This window comes from Zingiber officinale, chromosome 1B, assembly GCF_018446385.1.
Source record: "Zingiber officinale cultivar Zhangliang chromosome 1B, Zo_v1.1, whole genome shotgun sequence".
Taxonomy (NCBI): Eukaryota; Viridiplantae; Streptophyta; class Magnoliopsida; order Zingiberales; family Zingiberaceae; genus Zingiber; species Zingiber officinale.
The window spans coordinates 530,713-554,674 of record NC_055986.1 but is presented as its reverse complement, the minus strand read 5'-3'; the positions used below and the strand labels follow the sequence as shown (position 1 = coordinate 554,674).

Genomic DNA, 23,962 nt, shown 5'->3' with positions numbered 1-23,962 from the left:
AAATTATTCCTTTTAATAGAAAGTGATGTGAGATTATTATTATTGTTATTATTATTATTATTATTAATCTAGATATTTAAATGATTAATTTTGAAGATGGAAGACTTTCATTCTAATTCGACTATCGGATTAATTTAAAACATAACGAATTTTGTCTTAAAATTACGAAGAAGGCTAGCTGAGATATGATTTCTAGATTGATCGTATATAGAATCCGTTCTGTCCTATAATACAAGAAATGTTTGGTTCTCCCACGCTCAAAGAAGAAAACAATAAGGCCCCCCTATCGTATACAGTCACTGGAGTAGAAGAAAACGAAGCAACAGTAAGTACAGACGTTAATAATGAATAGCACATACCTCTGTTGTTACATGGACCCCCCTTGTATATAGCGCCACAGAGAGTGGCGTGCATGCTCCTCAAGGCGTGGGCATATTCTCAAAATTGTCCTATGAAAGAACATGTAAAGAAAGTGATTCTGACATCGTACCTTAATAAGGCATGCAAATCCCTGACAAGACAATAGAAGTTTCCGTCATACGATCTATTTGTTGACCATGCATTGTTGCTAGCGACATTATCTCCCAAAGGGATACGAGAGGGGTCCCACTATTTGGCTGAGTGAGAGAGCCGCTCGGCCGGGGATCCTCGCCCGACTGACCTCTGTCGTTCTTCTCCCTAATCTCGTAGCTCATTTGATTGTTTCCATTTGACCGGACCAGCACTCTGGTTGCCTAAGCATTCCTCCGATCTATGCTGAGCATACGATGTTCTTTCTATAATACCCGTCCGACAGAGCTATCTACTTCGATAAGTCTCTTGGCCAATCAGACCTATCACGCCGATCAACAGTTGAAGTCGATCTCCGCTCAGCCTACTTTTGATGAGCCCGATAGTTATTTAACATTGATTATCTTAACTTTGACCTCCACATTAATCTTGACTTTAACATCCACGCCATCTACTATCTCCGTTATTAACTCAGATCCTTGTCACCGTATCAATAACTTATATCTTTACCTTTAGAATATTGATTTTTATTGAAATTCGAACTCTAATTTCTTATTTGTTCAACTAAATATTTTACCACCATACATATATGCCTGTGACTTTTTCTACAAGTCAAGATAGAGAGGCTATAATATGAATTGTATAAAAAAGAATAGAACTGAAAATCAGGTAACAAATCATCATTTTTTATGTTGTCAATAAAAAATTCCACTACTTCATATAATCTTAGTTTAATCTACAACAAAACATTGAGTTCTAAACTTTATATAAATGTTTAGAAGAGGTGTGTAGCCAATAAATTTCCATTTAGCAGTCATTAGAAGATTATTTAAGTCAGAATTGGGTTAAGATGCAAGAATTGTTTTTATTTTTTCTCTAGTTTGACTTAGTCAAGAAGAACATAATGTATAGGAGCAGATGCAGATCATGATGACTAAAGATCATACCATATTCCCTGATTTTGATCACCCTCTCCCCTCTGTTCCTGCTCCAAACACCTGTCAAACAATCATCATGGTCATGAATTGAGTCTCTGGTGAGTTCTTCAGTTGGCCAATGTGTCAAAATATCTTAATCTAGTCCCAGGTTATTGAGTTGATCGAGCCTTGCCTGATACTTCTATCATTACTATTTCGGCTAAATATAGTAGATGGTTAAACCATCGATTAGCAAATGGATTGATGCCCGCGTTCTCTAGAGATCATTGGTGAGGAAGATGAAATAACCTAAAAAAACATTTCAATCGAAAGTTAGAATGACACTGGGAGAGATCATGACAAACCACTCCGATGCTAAGATATAAAACTAGAGAAGGAAAAAGAAATAAGAGAGAGCTTGATGGAACCGAAGAAAGAATCCCTTTACACTTACTTTTGCTAGGGTTTATATAACTATTAGAAGAGCATCTTCACGTTAGACGCTCCATTCTCCTTCACTATCCTCATATGAGCCATTGAAGGGACCAAACCCAACAACAGTTAGTTGTCTCTCTATTCACCAAGTCCCATGTGTTTGAAGGAGGACAACTAATGGACGAAAACCACAAGTACATAATTGTTATCACATAATAAAAAGATCGATCTCACATACTGTAAAACTGAGTATCAGTCTAAATCACGAAAAAGCTAATCAAGAAAATTACAAATCACAAGAGTCGAGAAAGAAAGAAAACGAGTTAAGAGAATACAAGAAGTCGAAGAAGAAATCTGAATTTAGAGAAACGATTCTAGGATTTTAATTTCACCACGATGACTATTGACACCCTAAGTATTATTTACTTTTTCTACTTCAATATTTATTTGCATGCAGGTGGGTTATCCCGAGATATCGATATAGAATTTTAGAATTATACCGGTATACCTATCCAAACGTAGTGTTTGTTAGTAATTAGCCTTAAGAGTCAATTATGAGATGATTAGGTTTTTGGAGTTACTCATTGAGTTAGACTCAAATGAACCCACTCATTTGGATTGAGTCCAATCCGAATTAGACACATTGGATTAATAGGTTAGACTAAATTGGTTGACTTATTGTGTTATTGGATTAATAGTTAATCCAATATAATAATCCAACCCATTTAGAGGAATACAAAAAGATAAAAACCCTTTGTATTCATGGAATGAATATAAATATGTTTTATTGGAATGAATTTTTCATTAGATGAGAATTAGATGAGAAAGAGATGAAAATGGTGACTCTTTATCTTCCCTCTTCTTCCTCCTCCTTCCTCCTTGGGCGATTTTGCTCTTGGCCAAACCTCCATGAGTGGCTAGCACCATGAAGGTGGTTATTCTCCGAAGGCTTCGTTCGTGTGACGAACGAAGGATGTGTTCGTGTGGATACCGTAGAGGCGCGGACGCTTGATTGCGTTGAGATCTGCATCCAAAGAAAAAGTTACTGTCGGGATTGTGAAGAGCACGCAACAAAGGTACACCTCTCATGTAAAACTTAGTATATGATCGTTTTCTTCTTCGCATGGATCTTCTAGAGAGGATCTAGTTAATTTTTCGCTGCACTTAAGCGTGTTTAGCGCGCTAGATTCCTACAATGTTTACTTTCAAAGTAGTTTTACTAAAGCGACCGCTTTCTTAGAGAGTCTCATGTCACGATATCACACAGTTCTTAGGTGTGATCCCCACTTTGTGATCTCGAATCAGTAAAAACCCATTAAACTTCATGATAGCCAATGGTACTCTCGTGAGGTTTTGGACTACTTTCGTAACCAAACCCTCACATTTCGGTCTTTGTGGGTCAAAGGTTTGGGTTCACCTTTTAGTTCTTCTCTGCGTCTCGTGGGATACAAAGATGCTCGATTATTGTCATAATCATGTATGCGTAGTAAAATTGGATCATAAAAATAAATATATCATACAGTAGAGAAAGATAAATAAATGGAGTTACAACCAAGAGACAAATAAGAGATATCCTACAACTCAAAATAAAGAGATAAGAAAAGAGGAAGCTTAGTCTCAATGTCGCTGACTTCTTCGGAAAAACTTTAAGCTCCTAGGGTGGATAGAAAACTTTTATGGGTCCATGGAAACGAATCCTTCTAGGGAGAGGATAACCCCTTGATTCCTTGATGCCCTAAACAAGTGCCCCTTGGTTCCTTTATAGCCTTCAAAAGATACCAAAATTAACAAACTTTCCTAATAAATTGGGAGCATTTTCCTAGGATACAAAAATCTTTATAAAAAATAAGAGGCACAATCACATGTCCACGAAAATAATGTTTTGGGCATAAAACTCGATTGTTACGGACTCTACTCTATACCAAACTATAGATCTCAGAAAGAGCTTAGATTTGATATATAGGTTGTGGGCCCCATGGCTCAACCTGAGTTAAAAGTTATGCGCGTTTGAAGCTTCGGTCCGCCATGGGCCAGCAAACAACACGGTCAAGTCAATTGGCAAGGCCAGGGCATGTCAGAGGCCGAGTCTTCAAACATAGTCTTGCCCGTGGACATGGCTTGGGCGTGTTAGAACCTGTGGATGTAGGATTGAGACGCGCTAGAAGGGGGTGAATAGTGCTCATGACTTTCACATTCGTTTTAAAACAATCAGAGAGAGAGAGAGAGAGAGAGAGAGTAAAGGCAGTGGAATAAAGAAAGAGACAAAAGAACAATGCTAACTCGACCAAGATTTATTTGGTTCAGAGCCTGTGACAACTCTTACTCCAAGGTCCGCACATGAGAGTACTTTCGTTGGGAAAATACTAATCAATCGGAAAGTAACAATAGATTATTACAATTTAAACACAAGTAACTTGAATAAAAATAATACCGACGACTTAGAGGATTAGATCTTCAGCGCAGTCATTATCAAAGCAGCGTTCGGACGTTGAGGAGGCGTTTTCTGAAAAGTACAAAGAAGCAAAAGTTGTTTGGAATGTTGTATCGAAACCACTGGTCGAAGTTTTTTTTTTATACATTGTTCCGGGCGCCTGGATCCCCTCCCAAGCTCCTGGACAGTGTTGACGTGGCGTGCTCTCGTCGAAACTCGATCCAGCAAAGGTTATCCACTTCCGACACCCGGACCATCCCCAGGTGCCCAGACCGTGATGTAGGCTCGAACAACCCTCGCGCTCCAACCCGACGAAAAGATGAGTTTTGACCGTCCGGGTGGCCAGACCACGAGGGCGCCTGGCCCTCGCCCGGGTTGTTGCTCGGTGAAGGCATCTCGGGCGCTTGGAGTAGCTCCGTGCGCCCGAACTCCTCCCGGGCGCCTAGACCACCATTTTCTGTCAACTTTTATTTCTGCAAAAGAAGGTTAGTCCAGGCAAATAGTATTTAAAGAATGATAAGTTTTAACAACCTTTGGACTATTCAGTCATGACTTTGAGTTTTGCTGAAGCTCTAAGTCAGACCGACGTCTAATGTTCCCTCTTCGGAGAACGTGTCCTCACCTACTTCTCTCAGGAGAAATTACCTTTTGCTAGACCGATCCTTAAGACTGTCTGGACTTTTGCTCAACATCCAAGACTTCAGGACTTCATGCTGAACATCCGCACCACGACCCGTCCAGACTTCCACCTAGTGTCCGCGACCCTCAGGATTTTCACCTAGAGTTCTCGACTCTAGGATTTCACCCAAAGTCCTCGACCCGCCAAGACTTCGCCCAGTCCCCCAGACCATGACTTCGTTGCCTAACCGCAGATAGGACTTTCCACCTGCCTAGACTCAACTAGGGCTTTCCTTTGCCTAAGATCATTTATAACTTTCCTACAAACTCAGTCACACTTGCTAGATCACAAGACAACTTAACTTTGAACATTTTGCCATTATCAAAATACAGATTCGATCATCTGGTGTTCCCTGCACCAACAGTGGACTCCTTTGTTGCTCTATTTTTCTGTCTATCTTCTGGTGGAGGAATATGCCCATGTTATGGGACACAACCAGAGTGTGTTCCTTATTTCGAAATTACATTCCAAGGCTTTTAAGCTTTGATTTTGTTCTAATGTCACATCCTGTCAATCAAAAAGCACAAAGAATAGATTTCGATCCGAACAAAAAGAATAAAAACAATAAAAAGAATATGAAAGTATGCAAGATATGCTTATAAGATGAAATAAAATGTATACAAAATATTACTAAAAATTATGCATAGAATTCACACATCAGCATCTAGGAGACCAGATCTGACAGCCACTTGACCACCTTTTCATTCAACTGGTTCTACATGTTCTGAAATATTTATAGTCGTTGTCCGGATTGTAGGGATCTTATGCATAAAATAATACATAACATAGCCAAAAAAGAATTTCTCCGGATATCCTTGCGAATATGGTATACTCGTTTTTGCTATTCTGTCAAATATAATAGTTAACTTTGATGCGTGACCGATACTCCCGACAACAACTTTGATTCAGATGTAGATCTCAGCGCGATCAGAACATTTGCACCTCTACGGTATCCACACGAACACGTTTTCCGTTCATGACACGAACGCGTATTCAAAGAAGAACCACTTTCATGGTGCTAGCCACTTTAGGAGGCTCGGCCAAGAAGAAGAAGAAGAGGAGGAAGAAGATGAATCTCATCCAAAATGCAATGTCAAAAAACTTTTTATATCCATCCAATGAATACTAAGGATTTTTATCTTTTGGTTTTCCTATTCAATGTATAATTAATCTCCATTAATTATTTTAAATGGGTTGAATTTTAGTATATTGAATTAACCATTAACATAATAAGGCAATCTGTATCCATTAACCCAATAAATCTAATCATCTTATAATTGACTCTTAGGGCTAATACTAACACGCATCTTTCGGGAAAAGCAGCCTCATCATGAGGCGATTATGTTGCTTCATTATCCACACACCCCTCACGTGTTTTCAGTGGGTCAACATAGGATGCAGGCCTGATCCGAGGATGAGGAAATGAGACCGATGTTGAGTGAACTTGAGGATAGATGAAGTCGAGGTCGAAGCAGGGACAATATCGGGATCTGAGGCCAAGACTAGGACTATGTTGGCGATTGAGGCCGACCCAAGGGCAATACCGACGATTGAGATTGAGGAATGGAGGATATCAGAATCTAAAATTGAGATAGGAAGGATGTCGATGATTAAGGCCTAGCTAGGGGTGATGTCGAGTTCTAAAGCAGAGATAGGGAGGATGTTAGAATATGAGATCGAGACTGGTAGAATGTCGACTACTAAGGTCGAGATCGAGATGATATAGATGACTGAGATTAAGACGTGAAGGATGTCAAAATCTATAGTTGAGATACGAATGATGTCAATGAATGAGCTGAGACACAAATGATAACGATGATTGAAATTAAGTCGTAGACAAAGTCCAGGCCCGAGTTCAGAATAATGTCGGCAGATGCCACTAAGGCATAATAGCTGATTTATTCTTTGATAGATTCAAATATTTGAAATGAGTATATTGGATAGTTTCAACTAAACTGAAGTCCCTTCTAAAATGAATTTGAAATCATGTCTACCCTACTTCAATTTTGATTGACAGCTCGACTCAACTTTTAACCACATAAGATACCCTAAAACTATAGGATTCCGCCACATCAATCACTATCATCATCATCTCTTATCAATCTTATCCCATGCCACCATTAATTCAGAAAGAGATCTAACGAACACCACCATGCCAATTACCTCCTCAGATCACGTGGAGACTCATTAATGTTGTGACTTGTAACCACAAGAATTTAGAAAGCCTCTCTCAAAAAATGGAACAAAGGAGCTTGGCATCACGTATCTTTCAATGATTGCACACTTTGAAGCAAACTCCTTACTAATCTTTACCACATCAAGGCAAGAATTTTATCACTTTTTCCTACCTTTGTTTTAGGGGAACAGATATATCATATACACACTGTTAAGTGAATGACTGCAACATGGAAGCACCATTAACGCCAAATGAAGGTGGCCCTTCAACATCCTACAAACATAGCCTGATCTGGAGACAGTGGATAAGATCCATAGCTCTCAGGCAATTAATACATTCTAAAACCCTAAGCAATTCCTTCCATTAATTCTTAGAGCTGAAGCTGTTTGCGATGAACTGGTCAAGCAAGATTCAGTATTACAACAATTCAAAATACTAATTTAAAAGAAACCGGGCATGTATGCCGTACGACAGCTCAGTAAATCATTGCATGAAGATCTTTCACTTTGATGCCACAGTCCCCACTCCCAGGGTGAGCTCGAGGTCTTCCACTCCGACGTCATGAATTCTCTCCCCCTCCCAAGGCTTAACCGTACCATTCTCGAACTCGAACTCCGTCCCAGCTCTCGCTCTCTCTAACACCTCTCCTCCTGGCGAATACTCTGCGTTCTTCGCGGAAGTGGCGCCCGAGTTGACGAGATTGTAGGTCGGGGATGCTGGGGCCGTCATCTGAAAGTTGATCCAGCGACCAGATCCGACAGTCGAGACATCGGATTCATCACATTCAGGTATGGTCGCAGGCTGCCAGTGATGGCGGCCGCGCGTAGGACTAGCAGGGGCAGAGGCAGCGAACAGAGAATGTGGGAATGCATGGCTGTCCCATTCGAGTCTCCGAGTTTTCGGTGGGCGGGATGCCGTCGGGGAGGACAGAGGCGGAGTGACCGGCGCGCTGTTTGAGATGCGGAGCGGTGGAAGGCCGGATAAATTGCGGAGGAAAGGGAGAAGACAAGCAGGATTGACACTCTGGTTTTTAGAGCTTTCGAGGCGGCTGGGACTCGGGAAGGAGGACGACGAAGGACTGGCATGGTAAGAAGGGACAGGACTCGGGAATGAAGACGATAGAGGGCTCAGAAGGTGCGAGGAGCACGGGCTTATGTTCGCCGACGGCCCGCCGGAAGCAGCCTCGGTTGGTGGTGCAGGTGGCCTGCATCCCTGTTAAAACAACGTGCACGAATAAGATTTCAGAGAACTCAATACATAGATACCAAAAGCCTACCACAAGTGATCTTTATAAAGGATTATCGCAGCTAATGCTTCTGATTCAAAGATCATCAATATGGATGGTCTTTCTGCTCTCGAGCTTCACTTTCATGGCTCACTTTGTAGTTTCTGTCCTCTTCGAAACTGGATTCTCAGGATCAGAATGAACAAGTGAAAAGAAACAAAAGGGAGACAGTTTGACAGTGTGGAGACCCAAATTTCAAGGTTCAAAGTAAAGCAATGCCATCAACTTGGGTTCGCTGAGAAATCCTGTCCACCAGACTCGCATTAACAAAGTGATCCAGTCAAAAGAAGGATAAGGAAACAGAGATGACAGAGTGAATTTTAAATAGCTAATGATCAGTACTTTCAGAAATAAAGCAGAAAAATATATAGAAAGAAGTGAAAAAAACCTACAGAGAAACTGGATTCCAAGTTGCTCCAACATAATAAATAGTGTACAAAGGACTGGAAAGAAAAAGACAGATGTGAGTGGATTTAAATCGAATAAAATTGAGTAAAAGTAAAAGAATGGGTTAGGGGAAACTTGGTAATCATTGATCAAGCACAGAAAGTCTACTGTAAATATAGTATCTTTTCTGAAGTACCCTGATAATTGATCCATATGAAGCTAGAAACAGGGAGCAAAAGATCAGAAATGTATACTCGAGTGAACCATGAAAGAAGAAAAAAAAGGAAATCGCCTGGATTACAAAGCAGAACCGTGTAAAATAAATAAATAAATATACAAAAAAAATTGTTAATTGAAAGGGGAACATGAACAGATCTGAAAGGATATGCAGCGAGGAGCTTGATCCATGGTGCGTCAAGATCAAATATTGGTTGGTTACTACCAAAAAAACTCAAATAGATGAGTTCCATAACCATGGCTAATTTGTTATGGTAACCTAGAGCTTGATAAAGAGAAGAGAGGTGACCTTGCGGTATGTTGTGCCGTCGTCTTCGACGATCCAGCCGGCCTCGCGGCAGAGGGCCTTGAGGACCTCGTTGTTGTCGCAGTGCTTGGGGAGCTTGTAGTTGCCGAGCGCCCGCAGGCCGGTGAAGATCTTGGCGGCGATCGCCCTCCGCCTCCGTTCCCGGCGCTTGTTGTTCTCCCTTTCCTTCCAGGTGGGCAGCCGCCCTCCGCCGGACGTCATCCCTCCCCCCTCGTCAAGGCCTTACCTTTCACTCGTCCTCCGTCCCTCTGCACTGTTTCAGATCTAAAAAGCCTTCCTTTTCGCGTCGGCCGCGGAAGGGCGGCGGAGGGCCAGGCCTGAGCCTGTCGTTCGTCGCCCTCGGAGGTGTGAGGTGGAGAAAGAAAATAAGTGCGAGTGAGTGATTGAGCAGGTGCTGTTTGCTGCGCTCTCTCGCTCTCTCTCTCGCTCGCTACCTTGCGCAGAGGAATCTACAAGATCACTCACGTTGCGAGAGCCGGCTGCCCTGTTTTTACTACAAAGCGATTGGACAGGTTCCCTCTCATGATCTCTCGCTTCTCCCTGTTGACTAATTATATGCTGCTACAGGGCTCATCTTGTCTCAAAGACTAACTCGCCTCTCTCTCTCTCTCTCTCTCTCTCTCTCTCCTCTTCGCTTGCAGTATGATCTGCTTGGTTGAGGCATGAACTGCTCTTTTATTTGTCGACCCACGTTTAAAGGAAGTAAAGTTTTTTCGATAATTTACTAAAGGGCTCAATTTGAAAAAATCTCAAATCACACGTTATATTTTGAGAAGGATCAGAAGACTGCTTTTAGGTGATCTTCCTGCTTACCCTCTTATCAATTTCAATCGCTACGTTTTTTTTAAAAAAAAAATCTTGGGTATATTTTAAAAATTAAAGAATGTTTAAGAGGTTAGACAGATACTTTATTATTGATTGAGAGAAGATTTTGAGATGAAAAAAAAAATAGTAGATGACACTTTTTCCTGCGTACATAGTAAAGCGAGTAAAGGGGAGCGTTAGAGTAAGAATTAGGGAGGGGGTCCCTAGCGCAGACATTTCGACGCTCAAGTCAGTATTGTAGCTGAGCGAAAAGTGGAGAAGAAGATGAACAGTAGACACGTGTTTTTCAAAGTGTGAGGACGTATCTGGCCAATGAAAAGAACCCCTTTTTATACAGACCCTCAGAACCCTCATAATTATAAGATGTTAGAGAATGTTTGATGTCAGAATATATCGAGTAATGAAATATATACGACTATCTTTCGAGGAAGGTTCCATTTAATGCATATAAACTGTTTTTTGTAACTCCTTTATTAATGAGGAGATTAAGAATGTTTAATATCATACTATGGCAAGTAATGCCAGACAATGAAAGTTGTACGACCATTCTCGAAGAAAGGTTCTATTTCCTGTATATACTTTAGTGGCGGAATATTCCCTATCAAGTGGCTGTTATTCCTTGACAGATTGTTGTAATTCCTTGACAATGTTATCTTTTAGAGACAGTCCGACTGCCCTAATAACTGGCCGACTTATGCTAGGAGTTTGTATATGAGAAGTGGAAAATCGAACCCCGAAGGCTCGACCGACTTCATGGCCGACCAGCTGTATGCAGAGTGTCTTAGTGCTAAGAGATAGGGAGCCACATCCTAAAAGTCCAACCAGCTCTTAGGTCGATCTACTATATACTGAGAGTTGTGTTGTAAGAGTGGAGAGCTAAGTCTCTTAAGTCCAACCGACTCTAGGATCAATCGATTATATTCTGTGTATCTTGGTATTGAGGAGTGGACCGCTAAGCCCCTTAAGCTCGACTAGATATGAGGTCGACACACTGTATGCTAAGGGACTTATGCTTGAAGAATAGGAGGGGGGCTAAATCTCGTAAATACTGTAGGACCGTTGGGCCGGCTAGAAGGGGGTTGTTGGATATCCTGCTAACACAAAAGAAAAACAAACCCTCCTCGAACTCTTTAAGCTAACATTTGCATAAATAAACTAAACAGTAAATTAAAAGCATAAAGAAAAGGCGAGGCAAAAGTATTTACTTGGTTACAACCGATGTGGTTGTTAATCCAAGGAAGATTAAGCTCAATAAAAATCTCCTTCAGACGGAGAAGCCTCGTACATCAATGTAGCGCAGAAAACAGAAGCTTAGACTAAAAGAGAGCGTGCAAGCACTGGATTTACAATCAGTGAGTTCTGTTTAAGCTTCTAGACCAAGGTTATATTTATAGTCTTGGTCCGGGCGCCTGGAAGGGTTCCGGGGCGCCCTGGGGGGGATAAATTTTATCCCCCAACGGTCGGATCGAGTCAAAACTCGATCCTGTTGAAAAGTCGATTCCGGGCGCCCGGAAGGGTTCCGGGCGCCCCGGTCGGTTCCGGGCGCCCGGAGCCCTAAGGTCAACATAAGTTGACTTTTCGACTCCGGTTCAACTCGTCTCAGTTCGGCTCGTCTTGGTCCGGGTCTGTTCGCTCCAGCTCCGCTAGCTTGGGTGATCTCTGCCATCCGGAATAGGGCTCACCCGAACTCATCTTCCGGTCTTCTCGAGCATGCTTCCCTCCGGCTTCTCGTCCCTTGGAATTTCCGCGTGTTCCTTCTCGTCCACCAGGGTACTCATCCGCAGACTTCCTCCCTCGGTCGCACCCCGTGCCGACCTTCGCGCTAGCTGCGTCTCTTGCTCCCCGAGCAATCTTCCGTTCCAGCTTTCGTCCCTCGGAACCACCGCATGCTTCCTTCTCGTCCGCCGGTGTACTCTTCCGCAGCACCTCGTCCCTCGGACACACCGCGTGTCGTCCTTCTCGTTAGCTATGTCTTCCGCTCGAGTACTGTGCTCCTAAGCTCCTGCACACTTAGACACAAGGTTAGAAACAACGCAGGACCTAACTTAACTTGTTGATCACACCAAAACAACCTTGGGGTTCCAACAATCTCCCCCTTTTTGGTGTGATCAACCCAAGTTAAGCTAGGGTCAAAAATAGATATGTAATTAAACAATTTATTGCAATAACATGCAACATGATAGAAGTAATTAAATTTCAAACATTCCAAATTTTAATTTTCAATTTTCAATTTTCTACCTCCCCCTAGACTTATACTTTCCTTCTCCCCCTTTGATCACAATAAAAATGGGGAAGAACTAAAATCTAAGGGTTGACATTAAAAAAATTTGAAAATATATTTCAATAATTTTCAGGGAAATATTTCTAAGTCAAGACAAATTTCTAAGTTAAGAAAAAAAATTTCAAGTATTCGTCATCAATAATTAAACACTTTCTAAGCTGAAAAATTTATGCAAGAAAATTTAAAAACAATTGATAGCATGAAAAAAAATTTCTATGTATTTATTTATTTTATACTGATACTTATATCAACAAGTTTTAAATTTCCATTTCAATTTTTCATAACTTCTCAAATTACACTTTTTCAAAATTAAAGCCACCGATATTAAACATGCAATAATTTGTATCATGTTAATTTCTATTATTTTTTGAATTGCAACTTCACAAAAATATTCAAATAGCATAGATTCTAACTTGATAAAATTTTTCGACAATATAAAAAATTCTTTCGGTAATGTGCAAAATTCGTTTGAAAGAATATTTTGTAATTTGCCAGAATTTTTTAACAATAAGAATTTGCAGGAATCTATTAATAATAGGTTTCTTAATCCGAAAATATTTTTCGATGAATCAATTTCTAATTCATAAAACTTTTTCAATAAAGTAATTTGTAATTCCAAATTTTTAGGACCAGAAAAAGTTTTCGATAATATTTCTAAGTTGCATAATTCTTTCGAAAAACTTCTTTGTGATTCACAAAAGTTTTTAAGCAAAGTTTCCAACTTGCAAAATTCTTTTGTTAAGATATTTTGAAATTCGAAGAACTCTTTCGATAATATTTCAAATTTGCAAGATAAGTTTGACAATTGATTTTCTAATATAAAAAACTCTTTCGATGATTCGTAAAAATTTTCAGGCAATTCTTCGATTGAATCATTGAATTGATCAGAGGTTCGAGTCCATACCTGACTTACCTTGTCAGTAATTGATTCTCCCCCTATCGAGTTGCTTTCTTCCGAAGATTCTCCCCCTTCATCGATCTCGGGAGCTGTTGTAGTACTTACCTTGATTTCGGACTCTTCTGTCGGTGGCTCGGTGTCTATTGAGGTGTCAGCTTCTGAAGGTTCTTCGTAGAGCTGCAAGAACTTTTCCCAAAGTTCTTTTGCGCTTTCATAATCTGCGACCTTTTTGAAATCTTCCTTTGGTATTACATTCAGAAGATGATATTTTGCCCGCCCATTTGCCATAGACTCCTCACGTTGCTTTTCGTTCCAGAGGCGTAGATCGAGTCCTTCTCCGTTCGTGTTCTTTGGTTCTTCATAACCAAATTTCATTATTAAAGAAATATCAGAATCTGAGTTAAGGTATACCTCCATGTTTTGTTTCCAGATGGAAAACTCCCCCTCGAATGCAGGTGGGTAGTCGCTAGCTCCGGCCATCGTTTTGTTGCTTCAGACGATGGTTAGTCCTTTTGAGGCGTACTCGGCTCTGATACCACTTGTAGGACCGTTGGGCCGGCTAGAAGGGGGTTGTTGGATATCCTGCTAACACAAAAGAAAAACAAACCCTCCTCGAACTCTTTAAGCTAACACTTGCATAAATAAACTAAGCAGTAAATTAAAAGCATAAAGAAAAGGCGAGGCAAAAGTATTTACTTGGTTACAACCGATGTGGTTGTTAATCCAAGGAAGATTAAGCTCAATAAAAATCTCCTTCAGGCGGAGAAGCCTCGTACATCAATGTAGCGCAGAAAACAGAAGCTTAGACTAAAAGAGAGCGTGCAAGCACTGGATTTACAATTGATAATTGCTTCTGGACCAAGGCTATATTTATAGTCTTGGTCCGGGCGCCTGGAAGGGTTCCGGGCGCCCTGGGGGGGATAAATTTTATCCCCCAACGGTCGGATTGAGTCAAAACTCGATCCTGTTGAAAAGTCAATTCCGGGCGCCCGGAAGGGTTCCGGGCGCCCCGGTCCGTTCCGGGCGCCTGGAGCCCTAAGGTCAACATAAGTTGACTTTTCGACTCCGGTTCAACTCGTCTCAGTTCGGCTCGTCTTGGTCCGGGTCTGTTCGCTCCGGCTCCGCTAGCTTGGGTGATCTCTGCCATCCGGAATAGGGCTCACCCGAACCCATCTTCCGGTCTTCTCGAGCGTGCTTCCCTCCGGCTTCTCGTCCCTCAAAATTGCCGCGTGTTCCTTCTCATCCACCGGGGTACTCATCCGCAGACTTCGTCCCTCGGTCGCACCCCGTGCCGACCTTCGCGCTAGCTGCGTCTCTTGCTCCCCGAGCAATCTTTCGCTCTGGCCGTACCTCGGAACCACCGCTCGCACTTCCTTCTCGTCCGCCGGTGTACTCTTCCGCAGCACCTCGTCCCTCGGACGCACAGCGTGCCGTCCTTCTCGCTAGCTGCGTCTTCCACTCGAGTACTTGTGCTCCTAAGCTCCTGTACACTTAGACACAAGGTTAGAAACAACGCAGGACCTAACTTAACTTGTTGATTACACCAAAACAACCTTGGGGTTCCAACAAATACGACCGCCTTTTAGTCCTCCCGAGCATATACTGAGAGTTGTATTGTAAGAATGAGAAACTAAGTCCATTAAGTCTGTCCGGATATTAGGCCAATCAACTGTATGTTGAGGACTTATGCTTGAAGAAGGGGGGCTAAACCCATAAATCCGACCAGCTCATAGTCCACTCGGGTCAATGCCAGAAGTTCTACTCATATGAAGAATGAAGAGTGCTGTGTGGGGCGCTGAGTCCTGTATATTCGGTCAGTTCTTTGTCTGCCCAGGTTTGTGTTGGGAGTCATGCCTATAAGATATGAGGAGTTGCACTCTATGGCCCCGGTCGAGTTCAAGTCCGCCCAGGTTTGTACTCGGGGCCTCGCTCCTGAGAGGTGGTTCATCCGGGTACGTGCACCCTTACTTTAACCGTCATTTCACCTTGATTTTGACTGTCACATCATCATAACCATCAATTTCACATTACCTCAAGGGCCATTTAGAACATACCATTGTTAGGACCAAAAGTAGCTAGAGGGGGGGTGAATAGCTCGTCGCGTTCACTCGGTGCGCTTCGTTGCTTGGCGTTGCTTGTTTCTTCTTGGATGTGCAGCGGAAAATACAGAAACAAACATAAAACGCTAACACTAGGATTTTACTTGGTATCCACCTCACAAGAGGTGACTAATCCAAGGATCCACACCAACGCACACACCCTCCACTAAATAAAACCTCCTTTGTGGTAACTACCAAGGGCGGAGAAGCCCTACAAGACTCAATACAAGAAGAAAGGGAAGGAGTACAAGAAATAGAAGCTTACAAGCTTTACAATGAGTACAAACCCTAACCCTAGCTTCTCTTCTTGGCTTTGATCCGCCTCTTGACTTGGAGAGCTTCCAAGATCCTTCAAGGCGATCCGAGCTTTGTGAGTCTTGTGAAGGAGGCGAGAATCGAGAAGTTGTCGTTAAAGTTCCAGAAGACCACGCTCGCTGGCTTTAAACCCGCGCAGCGGTCGGATCCCGATCGATTCGAATGTTCCGAATCGATCGGGAGGCTGGATCGATCCACGGATCGATCCGAGCGCTTATCGCGAAGCGCTGGATCGATCCACGGATCGATCCGGCGCTTATCGCGCGACGCATCGTCCCGATCGATCGGTGATCGATCGGGACCTGATCGATCCACGGATCGATCCGAAGCTTCTCGGCGGGAAGAATGGATCGATCCACCGTCGATCCACATCTGGATCGATCCACGGATCGATCCGGCGCTTTTTTGCCCAAACCAAGTCCCAAACCTCCTCACCAACATCCGGTCAACCTTGACTGTTGGTACATCATGCCTCGCATCCGGTCACCCTTGACTGCTAGGACTCCCCACCAGGTCCGGTCATCCCTGACCCACTTGGACTTTTACTCGTCGTGCAAGTATCCGGTCACTCCATTGACCTACTTGGACTTCCACTAGATGTCCGGTCAACCTTGACCCATCCGGACTTCTTTCCTTGCCAAGTATCCATCAATCCTTTGACCTACTTGGACTTCCAACACCGGATGTCCGATCATCCTTGATCCATCTGGATTTCCTTCCTTGCCAAGTATCCGATCAATCCTTTGACCTACTTGGACTTCCCAACACCGGATGTCCGATCATCCGATCCATCTGGATTTCCTTCCTTGCCAAGTATCCGATCAATCCTTTGACCTACTTGGACTTCCCAACACCGGATGTCCGATCATCCTTGATCCATCTGGATTTCCTTCCTTGCTGGCTTCACTCACGGGACTTTCACCTAGCTTCACTCACTAGGACTTTCACCGGCTTCACTCACGGGACTTTCACCTGGCTTCACTCACTATGCATACGCCTAGCTTCACTCACTAGGACTTTCACCGCTTCCTCCACTTCCCGGCTTCACTCACGGGACTTTCACCTGCCTCACGGGATTTCCTTCCTAGCTTCACTCACTAGGACTTTCACCGGCTTCACTCACCAGGATTTCCTTCGCCTAGCTTCACTCACTAGGACTTCCATCCTAACTAGCTTAGGACTTCCCGATCAAGTATCCAATCAACCTTGACCTACTTGACTCTTCTTCAATCAATATCTTATTGTCAAACATCTAAACCCAAACCAAGACTCGGCTTGGTTAACTAGATCAACCTGACACCAACAATCTCCCCTTTTGATGTTTGACAATACCACAATAACACTTACAATCCCACATGTAAGTTAGGCTAATCCTATAGCCTCCTTCTTCATGCCACTAGGTAATGAACCCATAAATTAAGCTTTCCATTCTCCCCCTAAGAGGGCAAACTCCTCCCTCTAGGTAAGGAAAACCTAACTTACTTCCTTTCATTCTCCCCCTATTGGCACACATCAACCCCCTAAAAAAAACATCAACCCGTCTTTGGACACACATCAACCTATGCTCCAATTTTGGGCACACTTCAACAACTCCATTTGTTGAAGACTCTCCCCCTGAAGAGTTGCTCATCGTGATCACAATTTCACTCATTGTGATTAACTCAATATTGAAGGTCCTATACCCTTCATTATCTTTAACTTCTCCCTCAATGTTGACAAATACCCAACCTTGAGCATTTTCAACCACTTGAGTTGCCACTTGAAATGATGAGGATATCCACTCCCCATTTATCCCCATTTCAAGTTTAAATGCTCAACCTTGAGCAAGTTCGCAACAGAAGGTTAACCACCTTCCAAGGTTCATGAAAAATAATTTTCATGTCTTTAAAGAGTCCCTCCCCCTAAAGACATGGTGGTAACTTCTGTCATTGCACCAACAACGACTTGGAATCCCTAAACCTTTAGGAAACCCAGATTTAGAAGTTTTGAGGTTCAAATGTTCAAAATTTGAAACAAACCTCAACCTAAACTTCAACTTAGCCTTCCTTAACCAATCCATCCTTGTTTTCACATGAAAACACCCTTCTTATGTATACAAATGTATATTTAGGGGTTTGGAATGGTTACCTAGACTAAAATAGGTTCAAAGTGCTGAAATCAGGCTTTCCCAGCCAAAATCAGCAACTTGGATCGATTGGAGTTGGGTTCCAATCGATTGAACCTGGCTGAATCGATCCACTGATCGATTCAGGACGTGTGGATCGATCGGCTGATCGATCCAGCGAGCTACTGCTCGCGGGAAATGCCTTCTGAATCGATCCACTGATCGATTCAGACTGCCTAGATCGATCGTCTGATCGATCCAGCGAGCTACTGCTCGCGAGAATTGCCTTCTGAATCGATCCATGGATCGATTCAGGCACTCCAATCGATCCATGGATCGATCGGAGCTCTGATAGTTGCTGAAATTCCATTTCAGTCAACTTCAGAAACCCCTAGAAAATTCTACAAAAATCCAAAAATTATGAAATTTCGTGTAGACATTATTTAGGGCATATATTATCATGGAAAAATAGTTTTCTATGAAAATACATCATATTTTCAAAGATTGACAAAAACTTGAAAACTTGCAAAAGCTTTAGTGTTTTCTTCAAGTTTGTGTCTAACTATTCAATGGTGATTACTATCAAAAGATAGCCTTCACCAAGGTTTTCCAAAATCATTTTGAAAACATTTTAAAAACCAATATCCCACCATATTCCTTGGGCTTAATGCACATGACTTGTACATTAGCTTTCCCAATGATGGGAAAACACATAACTATGTGTTTTGATGAACCTAAAACTCAAAAGAATGCACTAAATCAACATTTTGAGTTTTGTTCATCTTCCTAACATCTCACTTGTATCTAATGTGCACTAAAACACATACAAGTCATCTTATAGTCCTTGTGAGATGTAAGATTTTGGTTTTGCCCTATTCTAGGGATCATGCATATCTATCTAGGCATTTTAGTTATATACTAGACATCCACTAAGGATGTCTCTTGTTAATAATTGTTGTTAAATGCCTTTTGTCCTTAATTACAAGGAATTAAACTAATGCATGATAATGTTATGGCATACATCAAAATAAAATAACTTTCAAAAGAAAATGTCCTATAATTACATGATGTATGAATGTCATGACATGGTATTTTTTGGATTTTTCATAATAAAACATGAACGCAAAAATAGACATGATGTCATGACACATGATGGGCAAACAATCATGGCAAGGTTTAGCATAAATAAAATATACCTAGATTAACTATCTAAGTATCCTTAAAATTTTAGCTAAACTTACAACTTAAACCTAGATTGTCCTAAAGTGCTTCAAGAAAATGCCAAAGCCTAAATTGGCATTTCTAATTCCCTTGATTAATGTATGCCAATTTTAATTAAGCATATTCCTCAAATGTTGGCATATTTCATTTTTCCACAAGAGTAGCACTTTAAAGTTAAGGCCCGGATTGCCTTAAATTTCCTAAGAACATACCAAAATCCCAACTTGGTAGCTCTTATGAATTTCCCAATATGTGCCTTTTAAGATTAAAATCAACTTTTCACCACTAGGCACATTTTACTCTTTCAAGGAGTAAATAATAGTTCCATTTCATTTTCAAAGGTTAACAAAAACCTTGAAAATGCTCCTTGAGTGTCAATTTCCTCAAAGTTGGGTTAACTACCCTTCTAATCGGAGTTGACACTCTCTAACCCATTTATGGGGTAGAGAAAATGCTCCTAGGAACCCAACACCTATTGGTGCTCCTTGGATGCTCTAGGTACTCACTAGGGATAACTTCCCTAGATACCTTCCTAATGACCTTGTTGGGCTTCTTAGAAGCCTTGGTCACATTTTCTAGGTCAACTCTAGGGATAGCCTCCCTTGTGACCTTGTTAGTGACTTTCTTAAACTTCTTAGAGGTCTTAGTCACTTTGGTTGCAAAGATACTTCTAGGGATATCTTCCCTTGTATCCTTAACTTGACCTCTAGACCTAGGGTTTATTCCATAACTATATGGAACTCTATGGTAAGAGGGCACATCCTTCTTAGCCTTTGGTTTGTATCCCAAACCTCTATGGCCGTTGGATGACCTTTGTGCTCCTAGACCTAGGCTATGCTCATTTTGCCCTAATAGGATATTTTCCATCCTTTTTAGGGTCTTTTCCATTTTATCAAGTCTTGACCTTAAGACTTGATTTTCTCTCACTAAGTCCTTAGTATTTGATTTTTCATTAAGTCCATGAGCATTTTGGTTTCTAGGCTTGTATCTAAAATCCTTAGAGTTATTGCCTAGATTTCTACCTACATTCCTAACCTTAGGTGTAATAGTCTTAGCATGTAGGGCCACATGCTTTTCCTTAAAGCCCTCATGCTTTCTATTCTTATGGTAAATTGCATTAAAATGATAAAAATTTGAACTATCATGCTTTTTACCATTTTGCAAAGGAATAGGCTCAATGAAAGTTACCTTCCTTTTTACCTTGGAGGCTCCCCCTTGACTAGTGCCTCCTTGAGCCTTGACCTTCTTCTTCCCCTTGGGGCATTGACTACGATAATGCCCCTTTTGATTGCAAGAGAAGCATATAATATGCTCCTTGCTCTTCTTTGTGTTGGGGATGGTCTCCTTGGGCTTCACCTTGCCCTTTTGTGCCACTTGGCCCTTTTGCTTGGCTAATTTAGGGCACTTGCTCTTGTAGTGCCCATGTTCCCTACATTCAAAGCATATAATATGATTTTTATTATTAATTGAAATATTTATACCTTTGCTCATAGGAGTGGCATCTTTTTCTTTGGATCCGGAGGTAGAAGCTTCCTCTTGATCGGACCTTGATTCTCCTCCATTTGATTTTTCTTGACTTGTGGAGGTAGAAGCTTCTTCCTCCTCTTCTTCTCTTGACCCGGATGTAGAAGCTTCTTCTTCTTCTTGATCCGGTGTCACCAAGGATTGCTCCCCCTCAATCCTAGAGGTGGAGGCTTCATCATCTTGAATATGAAACAAGGAGTATGCTCCCTCCTTGTTCCCTTCGTTGCATTCCCTTGAGGATGAAACTTCTTGGATTTCCTCTTCTTCGGAGGTTGAGCATCTCTCAACCTCGGAATCCTCCTCTTGGTCTTGCTCCAAAGAGTCACCCTCTCTGGATTCTTCTTGATCTTGTACAGTGGAGGGGATCTCTTCATGAAGCTTGGCCAATTTGCTCCAAAGATCCTTTGCATCTTCAAATTCTCCAATTTTGCAAAGGATGGTGCTTGGCAGTAGATTGACCAAAAGCTTGGTCACTTTGTCATTGGCCTTGCACCTTTGGACTTGCTCCGGGCTCCATTTGCTTTTCTTTAGAGCTTTGCCCTTGGAATTTGTTGGAGCTTCGAAGCCTTCCGTAAGAGCAAACCATTGCTCTATCTCCATCATAAGAAAGTTTTCGATTCTTGATCTCCAAGAATCAAAACTTGTGGAAGTGTATGGTGGAGCCACCCTTGTGTCAAATCCAAGTCCATCTTGGAATTGCATCTTGAAGTTGAGCTTAATGAAGTCTTGAACTTGAAGAATTTGCTCCAACTTCTTCACCCTCTAGCTTTTCTTGATATGCTTGACCCTTCCGGCGATGATTCCGGTGAAGAGCAACCTTGCTCTGATACCACTTGTTAGGACCAAAAGTAGCTAGAGGGGGGGGTGAATAGCTCGTCGCGTTCACTCGGTGCGCTTCGTTGCTTGGCGTTGCTTGTTTCTTCTTGGATGTGCAGCGGAAAATACAGAAACAAACATAAAACGCTAACACTAGGATTTTACTTGGTATCCACCTCACAAGAGGTGACTAATCCAAGGATCCACACCAACGCACACACCCTCCACTAAATAAAACCTCCTTTGTGGTAACTACCAAGGGCGGAGAAGCCCTACAAGACTCAATACAAGAAGAAAGGGAAGGAGTACAAGAAATAGAAGCTTACAAGCTTTACAATGAGTACAAACCCTAACCCTAGCTTCTCTTCTTGGCTTTGATCCGCCTCTTGACTTGGAGAGCTTCCAAGATCCTTCAAGAACTGGCGATCTGAGCTTTGTGAGTGCTGTGAAGGAGCTGGCGAGAATCTGAGAAGTTGTCGTTAAAGTTCTGCCGAAGACCACGCTCGCCTGCGGCTTTAAACCCGACGCAGCGGTCGGATCCCGAATTCGAATGTTCCGAATCGATCGGGAGGCTGGATCGATCCACGGATCGATCCGAGCTCCTGATTTCGAAGCGCTGGATCGATCCACGGATCGATCCGGCGCTATCGCGCGAAGCAGCCCGTCATCGATCGGCCGATCGATCGGGACCTCTGGATCGATCACGGATCGATCCGAGCTTTCGGGAAGAATGCGGATCGATCGCGATCGATCCACATCTGAATCGATCCACGGATCGATCCGACGCTATTTTGCCCAAACCAAGTCCCAAACCTCCTCACCAACATCCGGTCAACCTTGACTGTTGGTACATCATGCCTCGCATCTGGTCACTCCCTTGACCTGCTAGGACTCCCCACCAAGTGTCCGGTCAATCCCTTTGACCCACTTGGACTTTTACTCGTCGTGCCAAGTATCCGGTCACTCCATTGACCTACTTGGACTTCCACCAGATGTCTGGTCAACCTTGACCCATCTGGACTTCCTTCCTTGCCAAGTATCCAGTCAATCCCTTTGACCTACTTGGACTTCCCAACACCAGATGTCCGATCATCCTTGATCCATCTGGATTTCCTTCCTTGCCAAGTATCCAGTCAATCCCTTTGACCTACTTGGACTTCCCAACACCAGATGTCCGATCATCCTTGATCCATCTGGATTTCCTTCCTTGCCAAGTATCCAGTCAATCCTTTGACCTACTTGGACTTCCCAACACCAGATGTCCGATCATCCTTGATCCATCTGGATTTCCTTCCTTGCCTGGCTTCACTCACCAGGACTTTCACCTAGCTTCACTCACTAGGACTTTCACCTGGCTTCACTCACCAGGATTTCCTTCTGCCTAGCTTCACTCACTAGGACTTTCACCTGGCTTCACTCACCAGGACTTTCACCTGGCTTCACTCACCAGGACTTTCACCTGGCTTCACTCACCAGGATTTCCTTCTGCCTAGCTTCACTCACTAGGACTTTCACCTGGCTTCACTCACCAGGATTTCCTTCTGCCTAGCTTCACTCACTAGGACTTCCATCTGCCTAACTTGCCAGTTAGGACTTCCCAGTCAAGTATCCAGTCAACCTTGACCTACTTGACTCTTCTTCAATCAATATCTTATTGTCAAACATCTAAACCCAAACCAAGACTCAGCTTGGTTAACCAGGTCAACCTTGACCTGAGGGATTTTGCACCAACAACCATATCATATGCTTACAATGGAAAATAAATGAATCTCCCTTCCTCTTATCTATCAACTTATATAGTTCCATCTTTTAAAATATTTAACTAGTAAAATTAAAATCAAGATTAGACATCAAATCCATCTTCTTTAAACTCTACTCTTCCGTGTAGTTACAAATTTATAGTAATCCAAATATCTAGATTCATCAGTAAATTTTAATCAAAACATAAACTTAGAGAATTTTAATAGCACACATTTCAAGTCCTGTAAGTTTTTGAAGTGCCAACAAGTCTAAATGTACCCTCCTTTACTGTTTTTAGGCTTCCTTTATGTAAGGAGAAAAAAAATCTTCAACTAGAACACTTATGTTTGGCCTCCTAGAGACCAAGACCATGTTACGCCTGATCTGAGAGCAGAGTTGGGCCTGGTGCAGGGAGACTATGCCCAACTTGGTCCTAATCTACTCTTAGATCAAGCCCAACGTGGTCCCAGTGTCCAGAAGATCAGGCCTAATTATAAGCATTCTAGTTGAAAGTCAACATAATACTGGAGCATCTTTAGGGAGTTCGAAATAAGTAATTGAGGGCATTGTTACACTCTTTATAACTGTTGGTGCGGGGAGCACTAGACGGTCATACTTGTATTTGATAATGGTAAAGGGGTTTAAAGTTAAGTTGTCTTATTGTCTAACAAGTTGAACTAAGTGTACAGGAAAGTCCTACGTGATCTTAGGCAAAAGAAAAGTCCTAGCTGTGGTTAGGCAGGTGGAAAGTCCTAGCTACGGTTAGGTAACAAAG

General features: G+C 42.3%; 1 protein-coding gene across 1 annotated transcript; it reads right to left on the bottom strand.

The window, feature by feature from the left end:
* Positions 1-7,363: 7,363 nt before the first annotated feature.
* On the bottom strand, positions 7,364-10,041 carry LOC122045820 (protein BZR1 homolog 1-like). Its single transcript, XM_042606195.1, has 2 exons — positions 9,347-10,041; positions 7,364-8,360 (listed from the first exon to the last, which is right to left on the bottom strand). Exons 1-2 carry the CDS (start codon positions 9,563-9,565, stop codon positions 7,650-7,652), a joined length of 930 nt encoding a protein of 309 aa, XP_042462129.1. The 5' UTR covers positions 9,566-10,041; the 3' UTR covers positions 7,364-7,649.
* Between the last annotated feature and the right edge of the window lie 13,921 nt (positions 10,042-23,962).

Coding starts and splice junctions, on each gene's coding strand:
- LOC122045820 (XM_042606195.1), bottom strand. CDS start 9,565: ATGACGTCCGGCGGAGGGCGGCTGCCCACCTGGAAGGAAAGGGAGAAC. Junction 8,361..9,346: donor ACGGCACAACATACCGCAAG/GTCACCTCTCTT, acceptor TTGTTTTAACAG/GGATGCAGGCCACCTGCACC.